The following is a 23,562-nucleotide window of genomic DNA, read 5'->3' on the forward strand; positions in this document are numbered from 1 at the left end:
GATTTTAGTTTTGACCATATTCCATCGGTGAACACCCCTAAAATAACCATTAAAAGAAAAAGATTCTTCCCACTTCACTGGGTTTCGTAAACAACAATTAGATATTTAATGATGTTTTTACGCGTCTTGAGAGATTGCGACTTTTGCAGCTATTTTAAATGTAAATGGAATAAAGAAAAATTATTGAAGTCAAGTCTATATGATGCTTTCCACATCCAAATCAAACTCGGAAGTAGGAATAATCTCCCTTTGCATATTCTATATAGTAAGCACTAGGAAGCTTACAAAGCTTACAGCATTTGAATCTTCTGCACACGAACAATATGTATTAAGTCAATACTTATTCTAAAGAAAATGGGATCTTATATCAATCAGATTCAAAATCCTGGTCTCGATTCAGGCTTCAATTGCATTCAAACAAATGGAATTATATCGTTTACTTAGTATATACATGGAGGGAGATAAAGACATTATCCCTGCTCCATCAAACATTTTCATGGACCAGCAATGAACTTATCATCAATTGTGAATGAAGTGAGAAATTGTTACACATCTACCATGGGTCAGAGAAGATTTTTTTATCCATTATAAATGTAAAATGTTCATCACAAAATTTATGTATGAACTTCGTATAATTAATAACGGGTCCTATTTACAATCTTTAATGGTTAATCTATGAAATATACTTGGGTGGTTCCTCCAATCAGGATTATAGGTCTTAGAGAATGGATCATTGTGAGACTTATCTATGAAATGTATGTACTTGCTCCATAGAAGAATATTTATACTCAATGCCCTTACCTTAAAGTAGCCCATTACTCATACTATAGGAATTTTCTTGAGAACTCACCGCTACACTTGCATTCTTCCTAGGTATTGAGTAATTACATTTATTTGTTGAGACAAGACTTTATTCTAAGCCAAGATGGTATCCAAAACATCTAACTCTATGACTCATTTTTTCATTGATCTTTCAGAGGAATAGAGATATTGATTGTTGGCTACCATCTCAATTAATTCCCATACTTCATCAGTAGTCTTCTTCATATGCAAGGAACTTCCGGCCGAATTATCCAAAGAAATCCGAGAGGCGGGAGTAATCCCATCATAAAATATCTGTAACTAGACCTAAACAGGACACATATCCGCAGGACACTTTCTGAGCATCTCTTTGTACCTCTCCCAAACTTCATAGAGAGCTCTCCTTCATGCTAGTATGCTACCTAAAGGTCTGAACATTTCTGAGCTTAGTCAATCTCTGAGTTTGGAAGAACTTATTTAGGAACTTAGTAACCAATTCCTCTCATGTAGCTATGCTCTCCTTACAGTGATTATCTAGCTACTGCTTAGCCCGGTCTTTCATAGCAAAAGGAAAGAGTAAAAGTCTGTAAACTTCAGTCGAGATGCCATTTGTCTTGACAGTGTCACAGATTTGCAGAAAATTAGAGATAAATAATTAGAATTTTCCTGTGGCCTCCCACTGAATTGGCAATTTTATTGCACCAAAGTAACAAGCTGAGGCTTCAATTCAAAATTGTTGGCATTGATGGTAGGTGTCACAATGCTGCTTCCACAACTCCCTGGATTAGGAGTAGTGACAGAACTAAGAGTCCTCCTAGGTGGAGGAACATTGGCGTCGTTGTTCTCTGCCATGCCTTGCTAAAAATCTTCCTCAACCATTTCTTCAACTTCTTCTTCAACTCTTTGATTTTTAGCTTGTTTTCTTTGTTGGCAAAGAGTTCTTTCAATCTTAGAAAAAATTGAAGAGGTTCTTTATCCCTGTTATTTTGCGTAAACAAAAACAACAAAGAAATTAAATTGGAATTTCCTTCACAATGCCGAAGGGAATTCCAAAGGGAGAATAAAACGAAAACAGTAAATAAAAAAAATTAAAAAGGTGTAATCTAGGTAATCAATTGATTGGAAGTTTGTTAACCACAATTAATCCCCAACAACGGCACAAAAAACTTGATGTGGATTTTACAAACCACAGAACATCGGTAAGTGCACCGGGTCGTATCAAGTAATAACTCACGGTGAGATGAGTGTCGATCCCACGAGGATTAACGGATTAAGCAAGCAAAATCAATCGATTAATCTAGTCAGACTAGCAAATTAAGGTTTTGAATAAACAGCAAGTAAACAAGTGCAAAACAGAAGCAAGAACAAAGCAACAGTAAGTGTGAAAAAGATGTATGATTAAGAAAGTTAAGGTTTCAGAGATATTAGAATGTCTGGATTAACACTTTTCACTTTCTACCTTAATCATGCATTGATTCTTTTATGGCAAATCATTAGTAATTAAACCCCAATCTTTTGGTGATTCAATTTCTCTTTTACCTAATTAAACGCTAATCCCTTAGTCACTTAATCAAGAAAAGAGTTACGCACGTCTTTGATTTATAAAGTCACACAATTTATAAGAATTTAACCTAGTTGATTTTATATCACTTATCAATCTAGTTTCAAAACTTATGAATTATGAGAAACGACTTTCAAGATTAATTTAATTAATTAACTTTTTTAAGAGATTAAGAAAATTCAAGTCAGAGAAGAATTTTTTTTCAACACATTCAAACCCTTTAAGATGAAGAATGAAAATATTTTTTTAAGAAGAAATCAGTTGCATTAATTAGAGGTAGAAAAATTATTGCATTAATCCATAGAACTAATAGAGCTCCTAATCTTAACCGAGGAGAATTAGAAACTCATGTTCGTCCTTCAAATCCTTAAGAAATTAAAACTGCAAAAGTGTCGAAGAAGAAGAAGTCCTCCACAAAGTGTCTAACTTCTCCTTAAATACTAACCCTAATTTAAATTCAAATTCAAATCAAAATAAAATCAAAATTCAAATAGAATCAAATTTATCTAATTAATGATTGCCTCTAGCATAAATTTCAATCTTTATCTCCTTGTAATTCTCAATTAAGGCTGAAATTAGTGGATTTTGAGTTGAGCCTTGAATTGAAACACTGGGAGGAGCATCAAAGTGCATGGCTTGTATCATGTTATACATGATGTACATCTTTGGCTTGGAATGCATTCTTTTGGGATCACGTACAATGTGAATTAGGCTACATTGTACATGAGGCAATTTCATCTAAGTTTTGGCCTTCCATTGTTCTTTACATTATACGTGAAATTTCATTTGTGCGTACGCACGATGACAGAGGAAAATCGTCGGTTCAAAATTTTCACAAAAATAATCTCGTCGAAGTATAGATCTAAACCAATAGATAACACTCAATTAAAGTTTAATTTGTTGTCCCTTAAGTCAACCCAATAAAAACTGGGAGCATTTAAATCTCAGGTCGTCTCTCAAGGAATTGCAGAAAAGTGTGCATATTATTGGTTATGAAAGTTTTGGGGGTTTTTAGAATGATGAACGGAAAATATAAATTGCAAGAAAGTAAAGTTAACAACTAAGATAATATAAATGCTAAAAGACACTCATGGTAAGGATTAAGAATCAAGGTTTCCTATCTAGATCATTGACCACAACATGGTAATTACAAAGGATTAATTTCACTTAGTTATCCTCTAACATCGGAGGGTAAAGTCAAGTAGATATAATTGATCCTAAAACCAACTAACAACCCTAAATTACTAATCACATTGTACATCAATGACATCAAGGCACCTAAGTCCTCAATCTCAAGGCAAAAGTGCTAAAATCTACTCTAAAACCAAACCCAGCATTTTATCAAACACTTGGAAGGTATAAAATGAAATCATGGTAAAATAACAAGAATTAATAAAATCTAAGACTAACAATTGCAATATAACAATAACAACAATTAAAGAAAACAATAATGATCATGAAAACATAAATTGCATTAAAGAGAATCATATTAACAAGAGTTCATAAAACTAGAAGTAACAAAATAGAGAAATTAACAAGAGAACTAAGAGAATTGAGGCAATTCAATAAGGAAAAGTAGATGAAACTAGATCAAAATAAGAATTAAAACCTAAATCTAAAATGGATTTAACCTAAATCTACCCTAATTCTAGAGAGAAGAGAGAGCTTCTCTCTCTAGAATATAACCTAAAATATGATTCTAAACTAAACCTAATTGCTCTCTCCTTGATCCTCCTTAAGAAGTTCATGAAATACTTTATAAATGAGTTGGATTTGGGTCCAAAAATCGCCAGCCACGTTTTCTTTAAGTGAGTCATGTGCTTCGTGTCACGCGTACGCGGAAGGCATGTGTACGCGCAACATGACGAAATCTCAGATCACGCATACGCCCAAGGCATGCATACATGCAACTAGGCAGAATTCCGAAACTTCATTTCTTCGTGAATTCTCCACTTTTACATGCTTTTTCTTCATTTCTTCAATCCAATATTTGTCTTCTAAGCCTGAAATCACTTAACAAACACATCAAGGCATCAATTGGAATTAAAGTAAATTAAATTTGGCAAATTAAGGGTTTAAAAAACATATTTTCAATCTTAAGTGCGAATTAGGAAGAATTCATAAAATTATACTATTTCTAAATATAGAAAAAGTTGATAAAACCCACCAAATTTGATATAAGATAAACCATAAAATTGTGGTTTATCAATCTCCTCACACTTAAACAATAGCATGTCCTCTTGCTAAACCAAAGAGAGACAAGAAAGGGATATCAATATTTATTCAATGTAAATTACCTATATGCAATCTATCTACATGCATGCAACTACTTTGTCAAAATAAATCAATTACCAAGAATATATATATAAACATAAGGACTAAAGCAATTACAACTAAGTCAAATCCAATAATTGAATTGAGTTCTTGAAAAGAATTTACAACTTGTAAGATAAGAATAATAACATGTAGAAACATAGAATTGAGCAATCGAACCCTTCACCGGATGTGTATACGCTCTAATTGCTCAAGTGTATAGGGTTGATTCACTCAATTCTCTTCTAATCATGATTTCTAAGATTTGTTTTTCATCTAATAATCAACAATTATTCAATGCATGCATACGAATATCATGAAGACTTATCCAAAGGTTATAATGGGACTAGGATCAAAATAAATATGCATATGGTCAAATGAGTTTAAAATTTAAATCTTTGATTAACATAAACTTTCGCCTAACATATATAACAACCTATACAATTCTCTTCTTAAGCTTTTATTAACTAATTGTGTGTTTACCTTCAACAAGTTTATATATTTGTCGTCATAAAATTTTTGTATTTATCTTCAAAATTTATGCGTTTACTTCTTTTGTTTCACTTTAAAAATTCGTGTGTTCATCTTAAAATAATGATGTGTTTATCGTTATAAAAATTTTTATATTTAACATAAAAAAACTTTATGTTTATAATAAAAATTTCTCTATTTATTGTCATACTTTTTTTTTTTTGTATTTTTTTCTCTTATTTGTTTCCCTTTTTTTTATAAAATTTTTAAAAATATAAAAAATAACAAACAAATAACGAAGATACAAAAAAAGAAGACACAGAAGAACAAGAAAAATTAGAAGACGCAGGACAAGAAGACACAGAAAAAACAAGAGAAAAAAGAAGACAACACAAAAGAGGAAGAAGGAGAAAAAAATGGTGTGTAATCTATGTTAAAAAAAAAAAATACAGATATAATAAAATTAAACTTAATTAAATTTAATTATTAAAATGATTTATTCGTACAAAATTTCTCTTAAAAATAATACTAGTTACATCATAGTGTTTGACAGAACTTTTTAAGGGGAAATCACAATTTTTGCAAACAAAAAATCTAATTCCAATGAAATAATATCTAAATAAAAGGGTTATGCTAAATTAAAACAATATATTAGGTAATTAATAATTTTTTTGAATAATATGAACAATCACCAATCAAATTAAAATACACTATACTTTCAAATTATCCACCTAAATCTTAATATTAGAATAACCATCCGCACACCTAGTGAAATGAATATCCAATATATCCACTATTAACATTGTTTAGTATTTTCATTGTCTACCTATACTTTTAGATATGCAGTTGTCACCTTCCAATAATAACAAAAGATTAACACCGAACCTTCAGCGAAGTTTAATTACCCCACAAAAAAATCACAAAAGTTTGAAATTTGTCAAAACTTTGATTTTGGAATTTCATGAATGTTTTTTCTTTCGTTTAATTAGGAGAATAAATTATTATTTTTTATTATAAAATTTTTTTAAACGTTCATAATTTTAATTATAAAAATTATATACTGAGTCATCAATGCTCATCTAAGATTGGAATAGTTTTATAATTTTGGTTATAAGTGTTGAATTTGTTTGCATATTTTAAAATAAAATCATCAGTACTCAAAAATTTTTTAGTAAAATGTTTTATTTTATTCTATTAAAAAATTATTTTGACAAAAAGAACAATTTTGACGTATATTATATCAATAATTTAATCAAACATATTAATTAGACCAGTTTATTCAAAACCTAAAGTTTCTCCGTTGATGTCAAACTAGTAATTACCTAGTTTTTTCCTTTAAAATAGCTTTCCTTCTATCACTATATAATATAGCGGTGCCAATAACTAAGTATATAGTATATACTACTCAATGAAGATCAATCCTTCTTTCTGGACTATCATTGCTTACACATTAGTTATTGCCACTCCCTTCTTTCATCATGAATCCAATGCAATGAACACTTCCATCATTACCCCAAACCAATGCCTCGGTGACGGCAAGACCATAGTTTCCAAAGATAAAGGAACCTTTGAACTTGGCTTCTTCACAAAATCCAACAAACGCTACCTTGGAATTTGGTACGCCAACATCACAATCCAAACCATTGTGTGGGTGGCGAACGGTGCCGACCCCATCAACGATTATTCCCCTGTTACCCCTCCCATTTTAGAACTTAAAAGCACTGGAAGCTTGGTTCTTACTCACAAGAACGTTCTTGTATGGCAAACAATGAGCAGTTCCCCGGCAACCGCAGTGCGGAATCCGGTGGCGGAGCTTCTTGATTCCGGCAATCTTGTGATAAGAGAGGAGAATGATACAAACCCACAACGCTATTTGTGGCAGAGCTTTGACTACCCTTCAAATACAATGTTGGCAGGGATGAAACTGGGATGGGACATTAGAAGAAATTTCAACAGGAAGATCACAGCCTGGAAGAGTGATGATAATCCAGAACCAGGTAATGTTACATATACAATAATTGATTTTTGTGACTCGTAATAAATATGTATTCGTTTTTATCTCATATTGTCCAAAGTAATTTTTGGGTACTTTTACTTCGAAAATTGTTGGATAAAATTTTCGATTATAAACCCTACCTAAAGACAACTGGATGTGAATCTTTTTTTTTTTTTAAATAAAAAATTCTTTGAATCAAAATGTTTAATCTTTGGAATTTTTTTCAAAATCAATTTAGATATTTATTTTATCTAATATTAAATGTTTAATTTTTTTTATTATTATGTTAATATTACATAGAATGAACTAATAATAAAGATAAAAGCATAAAATATTATAAACTTTTAGGATACTAAACTAAATGAAAAATTTCAGTTAAAACTAGTCATAACAACTACATACTAAACACGTATTCAACAGAAAACTGATTTTTGAATTTTTAAAACAGTAAAATTAGAGGTTACAAAATGTAGTGCTTCAACTAAAATTTAGACAGAATTAAGGAAGATATAATAAAATATTATATTATATATAAATATATATATATATATATATATATATATATATTAAAAATTAATTTTCTTTTTATTTTAATAATTTTTTAAAATTGATATTTTTTTTAGAAAACAGTATCAATTTACCCATGTTGACTAGTTCTGATTCTCATGACTATAATTCAACTAGGGCTAGCAATCGGCCAAATAGAATAGAATAGCATTTAAATTTTATATTAATTTTATTTACAAATTTAAATTCTCTCTAAATCCTATTCAAATAAATTGAGTTAAGTCGGATATCTACGAATAAAATTAGTATTATCGACCCTAGATCAATTCCTAGAATTTCCATAAAATTACCATATTTCCCTGTCATACAGTGTAGTATTTAATATTAAAAGAGAAACATTAAGAATTAATATTTTAAATTAATATTTTAATTTTATATTGTCAAGATTTATAATTTAAAATCTAATATAAAAATTTTTGTTAATAAGTACTAATAAAAAATAATAAATTTTATTAATTATACAGACTTTTTTTTATAAAAAAGTTTAGAAAATTAATTAAAGTGTAATCAATTTAGAGTTAATTAGTTAAAAAATAATTTTTATTTTTTATTTTAAAATTTGAAAAATTAAAATAATAGGACGTTTATTTTTTTTTATAGACTTGTTTTTCTTGGCTCTAAGTTAATTACCCCTAGTTGGTTGGGATGGTTTTTGTATTGAAATTGATTGCACATTACAGGTGACTTTTCTTGGAGTGTTATGCGGTACAGCTACCCTGAAGTGTATATGACGAAGAGAACAAGAAAGATGTACAGAATTGGACCCTGGAACGGCTTGCGTTTCAGTGGCATGCCAGAACTGAGATCCAATCCAATCTTTAATTTCAACTTCGTCTCCACTGCTGAAGAAGTTTACTACACATGGACCCTCAAGGACCCTTCTCTAACAACCATCGCAGTGCTTAACCAGAGCGCGGGCGGCCGCCCTCGCTACGTTTGGTCGGAGGCCGATAAATCCTGGAGGACTTATTCAACTTTGCCAGGGGACTATTGTGATACCTATGGACTGTGTGGTCCTAATGGATATTGTAGCATAACTTCATCACCAGTGTGTGAGTGTTTGAAAGGGTTTAAGCCCAAGTTTCCCAAAAAGTGGAACTCAATGGATTGGTCCCAAGGATGTGAAAGAAACCATCCAATAAGGTGCAATAGTAATGGTACCAATGAGGATGGTGATGGGTTTGTGCTTTTGCAGAGATTGAAAGTGCCAGATACTGAATATACTTTGGTGTATAAGGATATTGATTTGAATAAATGTAGAGCCATTTGCTTGGAAAATTGTTCATGCATGGCTTATACAAACTCAGATATAAGAGCAGGTGGTCAAGGCTGTGTCATGTGGTTTCATGATTTAATTGATATCAAACTGTTTCCTGATGGTGGACAGGACCTATACGTCCGACTGCGTGCTTCTGAATTGGGTAAATAATATTTCACTCACTTGAAATTCATGCATGCTTCTAATTTTTTTTAAGTTAATAATTAAATTAATCTCTAAAAGATAGAATTTTTTTTAAAGTTATCCTTAAAAAATTTTTTTCAATTCTTTAAAAATTATAAATTAATCATATTTATCTTTCAATCACTCTATTAACAATTAATATCAACGATATTAATTATGTGAAATGTTAATTGATAACATAAATCATATTTAACATGTTTAATTAGACATTTATTAAATATATTTATAAAAATTTATTAATTTAGTCAATTTTTTCAATTACATAAACCCTATTTCAAATATGACCTAACAACTAAATTAATAGATTTTCATAAATATATATAATCAGCGTCAAATTAAATATGTCAGGTGTAATATATATCATCAGTTAAAATTTTATATCATCAATTATTGACAAAATTATTAATGAAATTATTGAAAAATAAATATGATTAATTCGTAATTCTCAAAAGATTTATTTGATTAATAAAATCTTTCAAGAACAAATGTAAAAAATATCCTATATTTTAAGAATTAATTTAACTATTAACTTCTTTTTTTTATTTAAAAAATGTTTATTTTGTCTAAGATACTTGCTTGCCTCATGATCGTTAAACTAGGACTCTTAAACTATTACTTTTAAATACTCAGTCAACACTAAATTTTAAATATTAATAAATATAAAAATGAAATATTAATAAAATGTGTTGGTTCATAATATTTTTCTTAATTTATTAATATAAAATATTTGAAAAATACTAAAAAAAATCAGTTTAAAGTGGTCTAAAATTACTTTATTTTATATTTATTAATTAATTACTACTATAATAATTGAGTAATATGCAGATATAATAAATATGTAATTGTTATAGATATTACATTAGATAATTTTAAATTATTATCTCCTAATATTATTGTTATTAATAATTCAAGTTTGAATAAAATCAAGAAGAGTGTTAGAGGTTTAGCAGATTTTGTAATTTGTAACTATCAATTAATTATTGTTAGTATTTTTAATAGTATGAAATTATATTTAATGGTGTAAAATTACTCATTTTTTTTAGTGATTAAGTACCAGACAGATTTTAATAAAAGTGCTAGCCCCATAAACTTTTTCTAAAATCAATAAATTCATACACATTTTCATGTATTCTTGTAAACTTTTGAATTTATTATTTTTATTCACATACGGTTTCTAATTTGTCGAAAGATATAATTTCACAAGAAATATTTTTAATTAGACTTATAAAATGAAGAAATATTATTAAAATTTTAATGTATTTTAATTTTTAGCATCATAAATTCATTATTTATTAGAGAAAAAATGAATATAAGTAATTTTTTTGTCTAATTGTGAATATATAATGGAATTTTATAATTACTTTCATTATGAAATTTTCTTGAAATCCACGAGTTTAAGTAAACGGTCTTTGATCCACCACGGTTTGGAAAATTGAAAGCTAGTCTTTAGAATGAAATTTCAAATTTTGACCCTAATATTGTCTTTTTAAGTGTGAAAATTCAAAGCTAGTCTTTAGAACGGAATTTCAAGTTTTGACCCATAGCTTATTTGTTTTGATCAAATTCAACCATGAAGGTGCTGATGAGCATAGACAAAAGAGAATGAAAATAATAGTTGGAACCACAATTGCCGCAGCAATTATTTCGGTAACTACTTATTCTGCCTACAGATTCAGGAAAAAAATTGCAGGTAAAATTATTCACTTTACTCATAGGTCTTTAAAAATGCTTGCATCAATTCTATATACAATCTTACAAATGATATTTCTGCTTTCAGCGAATTCCCGTATCACACTAAAGAAATAATCATTCAGTATTAGCCATTAATTAGAAATTAGTATCAACTCTTATATTAATTATATTAGTATATTTACACAACATGAAACTTTTTCATACTAACTGTTAGGTCGTCCTTGCGCTAATATATTTTTAAAGAATAAAGTATAATTTTTGTTTCTAAAATTTATCAAAATTTTAATTTTATTTTTAAATTTTAATTTGTTTTAATTTTATTCAAAAATTTTTTACTTGCATCAAATCTATTGTGATGTTAATAACGTCTAAATCATTAACAGACATAAATAATGTAGTAAGTAGTGTCTATAGTGTGATAAGATAGTGTTTGAGTGGAATAACATTTCTTTAATATTTTTTATCTTTTTATTAGAAAAGATAAAGACTAAAAACTCCGATCTAAACCCCAAATTCTTATTTGGTGTCTTCTTCTCTATTCTCTTTAAAAACAAAAAAGAAGACAGCATTAGAAACGCTCCATAACAAAGTCATTAATCATGTAAAAAAAAAAACAGAGCATGCAAAACCCAGCAAAGCCCCAAAACCTCAGTTATACATTTCAAATTCAACAATCAAATATAAGAAAAAAGATAAAATATATTTTTTAGTTTCCGAAATTTGTCAAAAATTTTAAAAATATTTTTAAATTTTAATTTATTTTAATTTTATTTCAAAAATTTTTAATTTGTGTAAAATATATCCCGACAACTAAATTTTTAAAAAATTTAAAACCAATCTAATAATAATACATAAAAAATATGTTTAATTTATTTGTATTGAGAATTGTCTTTAAAAAATTGTTATTAAATTGGTCTTAAATTTTTAAAAATTTAATCACTAGAATATATTTGATGCAAATAAAATGTTTTTAAAATAAACTTAAAACAAAATAAAATTTAAAAATATTTTTTTAAACTTATAATATACTTTAAAGAAAAAAAAAAATATACTTTACCCTACCAAATAAAAAAACACTAACTCACACAATGCAAGTTTAGAGACCGAATGAAGTGATGACACAAACTGAATAAACAAAAACGACCTTGTAATGAATGGCGCCTCCGTTCTCTTGTCGATGCCAATGGCATCTCGCTCGTTCTCGCCGTTGCTCTCTGTTCTTTCCTCGACGTCAAAGGCTTTGTCTCCCTCGCTCTCTGTTCTCTCGCCGACGTCTCCCCAGCTCATTCTTTAACGGCATCGACTCCTTCCCACAATGCTCTTTGTTTTGGCGTTGAAACTTGAAACACACTCTTCTCTTGCAGTTTCTTTGTCACTAAGAAGAGAAAAAAATGACACTTTATTTTGACAACATAATACAAATGGTTTATTGGATTAAGTGAATGGGTTATGCTAAGTAACCAATACTATGGTGTCTATTATCTCTAACTTATTAAAAAAATAAATAGATAATATTTAATAAATTTTAAATATTTTATTTTTATTTTATATATTTTATTTTTTATTATAAAAAAAGTGTTAGATAATTTAAGCATCATAATAAAAGACATCATAAAATTTACCATTGAATTAACAGTATTTGACATTTCATTCTATTGCCACATTAGTGATACTGCTTGTCATGTTACTAATGTCCATCGATGATTTAGAAGTTATTAACACTAGGAGTAGATTTTATGCAAATAAAAAAATTTTAGAATAAAATTGAGACAAATTAAAATTTGAGAATAAAATTAAAATTTTTAGCAAATTTCAGGAATAACAAGTATACTTCTTCCATTTTTAAATCATGCATTGAAATATAGGCCAAATGACATTTTAATCCTTGTATTTCATAATGTTGTTGATGACTTTTTCGTAATTTTCAGAAAAGTCATCGAAGATAGAAGATAATTATGAAAGTTATGTAGATGATTTGGATCTTCCATTGCTTAATTATTCAGCAATTATGGTTGCTAGTAATAACTTCTCAGTGAAGAATAAGATTGGAGAAGGTGGTTTTGGACCAGTATATTTGGTAATTCGAACTTAGTTCCTATACTCACTTTAAACAAAAAAAAAAAAAGGAAAATATTATTATTATTACTCATATGAATGTGATTTTGCAGGGAAAATTAGCAAATGAACAAGAAGTTGCTATAAAGAGACTATCAAAGAGTTCAATACAAGGATTTTCTGAGTTCATAAATGAAGTTAAACTAATTGCAAAACTTCAACATCGAAATCTTGTAAAACTTATTGGTTGTTGCATTCAAGGACAAGAGAAGATGCTAGTTTATGAATACATGACCAACGGTAGCTTAGATTACTTCATTTTCGGTATGGAACATCATAAATACTAAGATTTACTATTCACAATATTTAAGAGTATATCGAGTATAACTTCATAAGCTTATTGATTTCCTTGGATAATATAGATCATAGCAAAGGAAAATTGCTAAACTGGCAAAAGCGCAATCACATAATAGGTGGAATTGCTAGAGGCCTTATGTATCTTCATCAAGATTCTCGATTGAGGATTGTACATAGAGATCTCAAAGCAAGTAATATTTTACTTGATGATAATTTAAGTTCAAAAATATCAGATTTTGGAATGGCTAGACCTTTTAGAGGAGAGCAAAACGAAGAAAGTACAAATAAAATTGTTGGAACTTTGTGAGTGTCTAATTAACTGTATACATCATTTTGTTTATCATGATAATCATTGTATTTTAACATTTTGAATGATTTTTTTACAGTGGATACATGGCACCAGAGTATCTCCTTGATGGATTATTTTCGGTAAAATCTGATGTTTACAGTTTTGGCGTTTTATTGCTAGAGATTATAAGTGGGAAAAAGAATAGAAGATCCCATGCAAAGCAATCATCCCTTAACCTCATTGATCATGTAGGTACTCTTCATGTTTTATATATGTATATATATATCAATGCATGACAAAATTTAACACAATATGATTCTTAATCTTACTAACTTCTTTATGATTAATTCAGACATGGGCACTGTGGAAAATGGGCAATGCTTTCCAAATAATTGACCCAAACATTGAAGACTCATGCATTGAATCTGAAGTATTGCGTTTCATCCATATTGCTCTATTGTGCGTACAACATTGTCCAGAAGATAGACCTAATATGACCTCAGTAGTTCTAATGTTAAGTAGTGAGATGGAATTGGATCAGCCTAAAGAGCCTGGTTTTTTCACTAGGAGGGAAAATGTTGAAGCAAATTCATGCACAAGTTACCCAAGTTCAAATAATGAAATTAGCATAACCTTATTAACTGGCAGGTAAAAACCAAAGTTATAAAATAATGTATGTATATATGGCTAGGATCAAAGTGTATCTAACTTTAAGAAATTGTTATGTCACATCTTTTTATTTGTATAATTCTTACAAAATTCACTATATTGAATTAAAAATATATTTTTTTATTGATTATATATCTATATAAGATTTTGTCCAAAACAAATGTTAGACATGATAGTCCTTACCCATATAATGTGGCCTATTAACTTAGTGATGTATCTATTAGGGTGTACACATATAAATTGTTATGCGGATTAGGACCAATTGGTCCCTATCATTTAATCCCATTTCAAACAACTATTTACATGTGGGGAAGTTCTATGGTGTGGATGGAAAAAAAAATCTACACCTGTGGATATTATGTGGCAAGCTTTTTAGATGAACACGTTTTAGTTGGTCATAGTCACAAATTTAGCTGATGGGACATTAGGTCAGGGAAAAACAGTGATTTTACAGTTGTACTGCACATTGTAGAAAAGTTAATAAGTGTAATTAGATGCTAATTATTTTTAGGCTGTTGGAGCTATTGGGCAAGTTTTATTTTTTTCTATGTATGTGGCCATGAGTGGGTTTTGGGCTTAGGTCACAATTTTTTATGTAAGTGTGCAGAAAAAAATTTTCTTATTGATAAAAATTAGACAAAAAGATAGCTTTAAAAAGAAAATGGGCTAAAAATTTTTTGGATTTGTCTAGGTTAACCGGTTTTTTAATTTTCAAGGAATGTGGCTAAGTTTTGTTATGGTGTTCTCGTAAGATGGAAGGGATTATATATTGTTAAATGGAAAAAGAAAACAAAAGGATGTAGTGTATTGTTCTGATATTTAACCTAAAAAATTAAATAAATAAAGAAATATGTGACTATGTTACTAATAAGAGAGTAAAATTATATTTAAGATAGAAAAATAATATTTTTATAATTTTTTGAATGTTATCCTTTATTAGTGTGTTGTTAGTAATTATTTATATAGCATAAATTTGCATAGTTTCAGTGAACTATAAAAATAGAGAATTTCTTTTAAACATTACGTATCTCATATTAATAATGTAAATGAAATTGTTATGAGTATGTAATTTATTATAATATTTATGAAAGGCCTTAAAAAAATAAATACAGATATTTAACACTTTTTCTCGTTTATATTTTTATTCATCCGAATAAAGATATGAGTTTGTAAATTTTTTTCTTATTGTTCTTATTTTTATTAATGTTTTTAATATTAACAGTTACTATATTATTGTGAACAGTAGTAGACACTCGCATGAAATGTGGGTGCAAGTCGTGTGGGGATGTATCTTACAAGGATGGTATATAAAATGGGTTTATAATGAATTAGGATCAGATTTGAGAGAAGCTTAGCCACATTTCTTGGAAATTAAAAAATCGGTTAACCCAAACAAGTCCAAAAAATTTTTAGCCCAGTTTCTTATTAATGCTATTTTTGATTAATTTTTATCCACAAAAAAGCTTTTTTCTGCACACTTGCATAAAAAATTGTGACCAAGCCCAAAACCCACTCATGGCCACATACACAGAAAAGAATAAAACTTACCTAATAGTCCCAATAGCCCAAAAATAATTAGCATCTAATTACACTTATTAACTTTTCTACAATGTGCAGTACAACTGTAAAATTGCTGCTTCTCCCTGACCTAGTGTCCCATCAGCTGAATTTGTGACTATGGCCAATCAAAACGTATTCATTTAAGAAGCTTGTCACATAATATCTACATGTGTGAATTTTTTTTCCATCCACACCATAGAACTTATCTTACATGTGTGTATACGGACCACTTCAGTAAGTTCCATTAAGAAGACACGAGGAGGAATGAATGCGTCTAATATTTATTCTAAAGAAGGGGCCTAATCTATCATTTTTGAAATGTTAAGATGTGCTTAGTTCTTTGAAATAATTGGATATATTAGAATTGACATTTTTCATTTAGTTTTTCTTTGTTTCCTCTTCTTTCCCTTCAAAATTTTTAATATTTTTCATTTCTCGTCCAATTTGCAAGCATTTCAACAATGGCATTTGGAAATTTTAGCTGAACTCCATTTGGAAATTTTTCTTTTACATTGCTACTCTTATTTCTTGTTTAATTTGATAGGAATAAAATACACAACTTTTTACTTGAAAAAAAAAAAGAACAATACCCACTCACTAAAATAATAACAACAGTGAACACACGCCAATGTAACAAAAAAAATTTTGCACAGAAAATAAAAAAATAGAAATAAGAACCCCAAAAATTTTAACATTGAAACTCCCTCCATATAAGAGATAAAAACCACACATCAACCATACTAAGAAATTAGTTTTAATATGACTTTTATTAATATTTAAAAAAGATTATCAAATCATATTAAAATGTTACCTACGTATATTAGTAATATTTTAACAAATGTTAAATATACTCTGTTATTAAAGAGTTTTACTAACATTTTTCTAAAGATTTAATAACATTTAGTAAAAATATTACAAAAGATATTCTATGGTAATATTATGAAAAATGTTATAATAAACCATTCATGATAACACTTAAAGAAATATTATAATAGATCTTTTTTGTAACACTTAGAAAAATGTTACCATAGATAATTTTTGTAACATCTAGAAAAATGTTACAATAGATATTTTTTTGTAACACTTAAAAAAATATTACAATAGATATTTTATGTGACACTTAAAAAATGTTACAATAAGTCGTTCTAATAACACTTTAAAAAATGTTACAATAGATATTCTATAGCAATAATCTAATAAATGTTACAAAAGATTTTCTTTGCTAACAATGAAAAAATATTACAATAGATCTTTAGTAACATTTAAATGCACAAAATATTGAATTAAAATCTTTTTCTTTAATTACATATTCTACACCCACTTTACAAATTAAACCCAAGATATTTAAACATTAAAATTGGTCCAATAAATTAATTTTTCTATTTCTTCAATATGCTTACATGATTAAATACAAAATTATGTATAATATGTCTATATGGATAATCTAATTATGTATGGAGCTATCATTTATGACCTGAGGATGAATTGTTGAAGTAGATGAACCAGTAAACTTTTGTTGGAGAAACAGGTACATATCCTGCACGCACCCCTCTACCGTACCATAGATATAATTTACTCTTGGTCGATAAGACTATCTTTCTGAATAAGAAGCAAGTCCACGAAAAACACAGTGACCAATGTAATTTACCTCAGAAAACCCCATCCACTTTGCTTTTGGTGATCGAATCACATCACAACTTATCAAAATCTAATTATTCATAAGATTAACTTGTCAGAGAGAATAATTTGCCATCATATTTCAATCACATAACTAATTACTCATTTTGTTGTTACTACTACTTTTTGTTACATTCTTGGATCAATATATATGAATAGCTAAGACGAATTGAACTGAGCTAATTAAACCAGAATATGTACTACTAACCTTTGCAAGAAGCTTAGACTCATTTGCAAGTTCCAACAAGGTTTCTCATCTAGATTTGATTCAATCATTGCTAGCTTTGAAGAAAACTAAATCATATCCAGGGGGAGCTGGCCAGCTAAAGTTTCCAAAAGTACTCGCCTTTCCACAGCTTGCACCTCTTGGCTGTAGCATACCCCTTCTTTATTCATTTGATAAATAGAGAAACTTATAGTATAAACTAAGCCACCAAAAGGTAAATTAAGAAAGCTTGAGATTTTTGAATCCAGCCCGAATACCTTTGATTCTCTTGTTTGAAAGTGAAGAAGCGTAGTTCTCTGCCATCTTCAGACTTCACCACCATCCTGTACAGCTGATAATTTGAACTAGATCAAGCTCAGCTGATAATAATTTTTAGTGTTAAAACCAACAAGTACCAAGAAAGAACCCGATACAAGTTCGAGAAATTAAACCATCTAGGGGATTAGGACTATGATCATGTGAGAGAGAAAAACTTACTTAAGCTCTCATAAGGTGTTAGTGGCTTGTACTTAAAGTTAAAAACCTGTGTCACATTGTCAAAATTTAGATGCTGAACAACAAAGTTTCATTGTGAATAGTTCATTCTATAATTGAAATTTGTGACTGTGATCTTGATCCTCCAGTACTCTTTGTATTGGAGCTTGACATGCTAGCGCACTCGAATTGGACACATATGGCTTGTACATTGAACTAGAGGTGGATTCAAAGATCTGCTTGGTGGTGAAACGACTAACGCTAAATGCAGAGACTTTGGACTTCGAAAACAAATTGAAAAGGATACATCAGAAGAAGAAGAGATCAAATAATTCTTGACAATAATGCATAAAATCAAGTACAACATATAATCTAACACATGCATTCACTTATTAAGATATAGATAAGAAAATCCTACTTGTTTTGAAGCTCAAATGGTTGCTGAAATGAGGATTGACGGTGGCGGCAACAAGCAGAATTTGGGGAGCAGTCCAGCAGTGTTTTATAACTTACATGTAAGAGTAAAAATATAAATACTTAATCACAAATGAGCCTAGAAAATGGAATCACGAATGAGCAGTCCAAAAGTGATCTTGTTTGTGCTTAAAAAAAGGATAAAAAAAAAAATGAAACATTACTTAAATCATCATGCTTATATTACTATTTATTCTTTATTTCTTATAATTATTATCAGTTGAGCTTGATTTGGTTCACATTACCCTTTAGTTCAACTTTCAAGCAAGAGGATCAAAGGTACCGAAGCTTAGTTTAGTTAGTAGGTTCAACTTAAATTTATACTATAAGTCTCTCTATTTACATAATACACACAATAAAATAAAAATCTTGCGATGAGAATAAGAAAAGGGTTACTATATTTACCGACAAACAATGTAGAGATCATTGTTCGATAGCTCACTAACTAGTGTAGATTTTCTCTGACAAGTATGTAATAAAGGCATTTAGTGATGGTTCTAACTTCTAAATGCAACAAATAGCAAAAACAAATAAACTTAGACCACTTACAGCATTTGTATAGCTAATAACAGCAACAGTAGAATCATTATACTATATTTGCATGAGGATAAGAAAAGGGTTACTAACACCAATTCTCAACCTCTTCTATACTAACAAGTAACAATACAATTTACAGATCATGATTTTTTCTATCATTGTTTAATTAACAATTCAGGGCTTTTTAGAAGCCAAATCAAAGTAATGCTGAACAATGTACAATACAATAAATAATGGCTTCTTAGCGCTTTTTTATCATAAAATTAGAAGCTCTTTTCTACTAGCAATAACAGAATAACTCAATCAGGCGTGAATCATGACTGCAGATCATTCTTTTTCTAATCAGTTAATTTGGTAAAAATGTACATTTGATTGAATTTTTGCATAAGTACAGAAACAACAAGACTAAAAATCCCTTTAAGGATCTTTGCATTAAGGTATTAAAAATAATGATATGAATAATTGATGAATCAAATAATTCTATTGAAATAGTAATAATATTGTTACCAAATTTTGCTAATCAACCTTGTATATATCTGCAGAACAAGACAAATCTGCTGGTATAACTGAATCAAATCCAATTATACACAAAATTGACAAATTTCAGCCTATATCTCCTGGTACACACAATAGTCGTAACATGTCACATCATATCCAAGTGATGCTTCTTTGTTCTAGTTACTAACTACTAACACTTTGCTTTCTAGTGCAAAAAATTGCTACGATAACTAAATGAATTTGGGAAATGAAGCGAGGAAAGAAAAAGGAGTACCTTAGCAGTTGGAGATGCAATTCTGGAATCATTAGTGTCTTGCTCGAGACTCCCGAACTTGAATTGAGCAGATCTTAACATTAGAAATTTAATCAATTCATGACCAACAGATCTTAACAAGTATATACAAAATGCTTAAGAAGATTTCAAGAATAATAATGAAGCAGTGAAATTAGAGAAGAAAGAACACGAAAGGAGGTTCTTCTTCTCCTTCTCCGTCAGACTCACCTTAAAATAGAGAGAAACAAATCTTAGATATGATCGAGAGAGAAAAATAGAGTTTGTTAAAACAAGAGAGAGATTCAAGGAGCGGAGTGCGAGCGAGATTGAAAGCATGATCGAGATCGAGATCAAGAGCGCGAGTAAATTTGAGAGCAAGAGTTCGAAAGAGAGCAAGATTTGGAGTGAAATTGATTCTCTGCGCTAGCAGGTTTTTCAATCTTTCTTCTGTCCCAGCCGTTAGGTTAGGTCTCCAATTTTGATTTTCAAAGAAGGGGATGTTCATTTATTTTCATGTCAATAGGAATAGGTAATACTTTTTAAGTTTTTTTTTTTAAAATACATGTATTTACTAACATTTCATTATAAATGTTACTTTATATATAATTTTATAATAATTACTAATACTTTAACAAATGTTAAGAGATAAATGTTACTAAATATTTAAAATGTAGTAGTGATAAAAAAAATAAAGTATAAAAAAATTATGAATTACTACACAAAATGTGTACAAGCCAATCAATCAATCATCAAAGTTTATAAATAAAAATAAGAAGACAAAAAATCCACAAAATAGAGCTGTTATTAGGTGACTTATAATTTCAATATATACCTCATCTCTAAAATTTGAATGATCAAAATGAAGAATCAAGTGCCCTAAACACTCTTTTCAAATTTGAGCTCAATTAAATACTAACAAATCTGTAGTAGCCAATTTACAGTGATGACTTTGTGTATGTATATAATAGCTTTCTCTTTTTTCTTCTTTGAAGTGATTAGTTGGTTTTACTAATTAGACCTTTCTCACTTAACCCTAATGTAATCTCATCCATTCACTCTCAACTTAAAGTAATTATGGACTTGGATGCCAACACTTGTGTTCTTTCTTCACATATAAAGGGAGCCCAAAAGCCAACAAATCTTCTCATCACGACTCTCTGGAGGTAACTTTCAATCCATTGATTAAGCAACAAGTTCAATTAGGTTTAAGACAACTCATACATTCCATTTAGCTATATCAAAGTCTCCTTTGTTACATAGGATGCTCTGTTAGTCACGTCATGCTTTTCTATTAACGAAGCAGGTCTCTAATTACGCTGGACATTTTTGACACACTTTTAAATTTTTTGATAGTATTTTTGTTGATAACAAAAATTGAAAATATTTTTGGTAACGCCAAGACAATAAGTACATTTTCGGTAGTTCATCTTTTTGTTTTCTTACACAACATACACACAGTCACTCACACACACTATTACCGATTCTATATTCCACTTTCTGAGTTTAACGCAAGATTTGAACCTGGTATAGCTTTCTTGGTGGCCAATAAATTATCCACTATGCCATTGCCTCAGCTGCCATCATGATTTAAACAGTCAACACTTAGTTTGACCTCTAAAATTTGAAGTCGAATTTAAATTGACTTCTTAAAATTTTAATTGACTTAAATTGAACTCCTTAAATTTACAATGGTAACCTGCATTAGTCCCTGAACTCATATATGTTAACATCATGCTAATTTAACATATTAATTTGTCATTTTGAATAAAACAAAAGATTTTTTTTTTGTATTGGTGCCCACTCTTCAATGAAATAATGTGATTTTATACGAAACTTTTATTTCTCATCTAGTAATGATCATAAAACAAGATGCTTTTAAAACCATTCATATGATACTAAGTCATTTCGTTAAAGATTAGGCGCTAATATAAAATGGCATCATTTTATTTTTATCCAGCATGACAAGTTAACATGTCAAATCAACACGCTATTAATAAAGATCAGTTCAAAAGCTAATACAAGTTATGATTGTAAATTTGAGAGTCCAATTTAGGTTAATTAAAATTTTAGGGATCAATTTGAGTATTAACTCGTATCTAAAACATATGAGTCACACATGCAATAACGCATAGACTAAACTGCCTAACCTGTAAACCTGATGACCGGATACAAAGACAGACTATCGTTTTGTTTCTTGATCTTGAAAGGCACTTTCTCGTTTTGTTACCCTTTCATCCTCTTTCCTTTTCATTTTTCTTTTCTCTAAACGCCCATTTTAAGGTTCTTTAGATCCATGACCAAAAACTTTAAGGTTCACGGATCCCTTTCTCGGCCTTTCTACACACATTTTGGTCAATACTTGGATTAAGGGCCCATTTTTCTACTTACCATTCTCTCGTAGTACGGGGAAGAAGTACACTTTAAAGTACACCTAATTTCCTGACAAAAAACAATACACCTAATCAGACCTGACAAAAAAAGTACACCTAAGTAGGGTGTGTAACCAACTGAATAGTTGGCCCATTATAGGAGCCCAAATTGATCAGAGTCAAACACAACGGTCTATAATTCGAACCAAAATAATTATTCCACAATTCCATAATCCGTAGCTGGTTTGACGATCCCCAATTCCCAAATCCCAATAATTGTAAAACAAAACAAAACTGAGCATTCTGGTGGTTTACGATCTTAGACATGTATGTACATTATGGTATGAGAAAAAAAATACTTACCAATTTAACAAATCCCATGTTAGTTGATTTTGTTATCACCGCATTAAGAACGACATGCAAGTAGACATTTCAAAACATTCATTACAAAATTTTAAAATGTACATATATTGCCGAAATATACAATAAATTATTACGTTTTCGGTGGGTACCAAATAAAAGACTTGTTTCTTCTACTTGGGGGCGTTAGAACAGTTAGGCAAATAAGCTAGCCCTGGGTACTTTTCATATAGAAGGCGAGCTTGTTGCGATGATAAAAAAAATTAATTATTTAATCAATGATTGCTCAATGACCTTGACATTTAATTAATGCATATTAGAAAGTGAGGGAAGAAAAATGTGAATCATTATGATTGGTAGTTATTAAATTAAAATAATACAAGGAATTCTTAGGGTCATTCTGGTAGGTGCTTTCCAGATAAAATTTATCTATATGGATGTTGAATTTTTTTTGTACTTTTGCTTTATTTTATTATCCGTTATCCTAAATGTTATGTATATATGGTAATTTGTTATTGGTTTTCTTCTCCTTTTAAAGACGCTACTAATAGCGTGATGGAGAGGAACATGTTTTGTTTGATAATAATTTCTTTTTTCCCGCTTGCTCTTATAGCAAGTTTACGTAGAATAAGGATATAGTTTTTATGGTATTTATTTATCGGAAATATTTGGTAACTAAAGAAAATTAGACAAAAATAGTCATAAGTTATCTTATTTAGTATTTATTAAGACAATTAATGAATACTAAATAAGACAAATTTTAGCTGTTTTTTTTTGTCTCCCTAGCATTTAATAAATGTAAGACAATTTCAATCATTTTAATTCATTTTTAGTTTTGAATAATATCATAGATTTTGACTTATGTAGGTTAAAAAAATTA

At 29.2% G+C, this 23,562-nt stretch overlaps 1 protein-coding gene and 1 pseudogene across 2 annotated transcripts; one reads left to right on the plus strand and one right to left on the minus strand.

Annotated features, from left to right (window-relative positions):
* The first annotated feature begins 6,541 nt into the window (after nucleotides 1-6,541).
* LOC107632827 (G-type lectin S-receptor-like serine/threonine-protein kinase At4g27290) lies at nucleotides 6,542-14,562 on the plus strand. 2 transcript variants are annotated; one of them, XM_088507211.1, is made up of 8 exons: nucleotides 6,542-7,143; nucleotides 8,390-9,130; nucleotides 10,748-10,861; nucleotides 12,792-12,940; nucleotides 13,032-13,242; nucleotides 13,341-13,578; nucleotides 13,662-13,812; nucleotides 13,917-14,562. In XM_088507211.1, the coding sequence occupies exons 1-8, from the start codon at nucleotides 6,555-6,557 to the stop codon at nucleotides 14,214-14,216; spliced, it is 2,493 nt and encodes an 830-aa protein (XP_088363337.1). In that variant the 5' UTR covers nucleotides 6,542-6,554; the 3' UTR covers nucleotides 14,217-14,562. The 2 variants fall into 2 exon arrangements, with proteins under 2 accessions (XP_088363337.1, XP_088363338.1); XM_088507212.1 differs by having other exon boundaries at nucleotides 13,662-13,816; nucleotides 13,917-14,106.
* A 2,694-nt stretch (nucleotides 14,563-17,256) lies between these two features.
* LOC107632825 (monooxygenase 2-like) lies at nucleotides 17,257-18,021 on the minus strand (annotated as a pseudogene).
* Between the last annotated feature and the right edge of the window lie 5,541 nt (nucleotides 18,022-23,562).

The sequence above is a fragment of the Arachis ipaensis genome, chromosome B3 (assembly GCF_059453495.1).
Source record: "Arachis ipaensis isolate K30076 ecotype BB chromosome B3, ASM5945349v1, whole genome shotgun sequence".
Taxonomy (NCBI): Eukaryota; Viridiplantae; Streptophyta; class Magnoliopsida; order Fabales; family Fabaceae; genus Arachis; species Arachis ipaensis.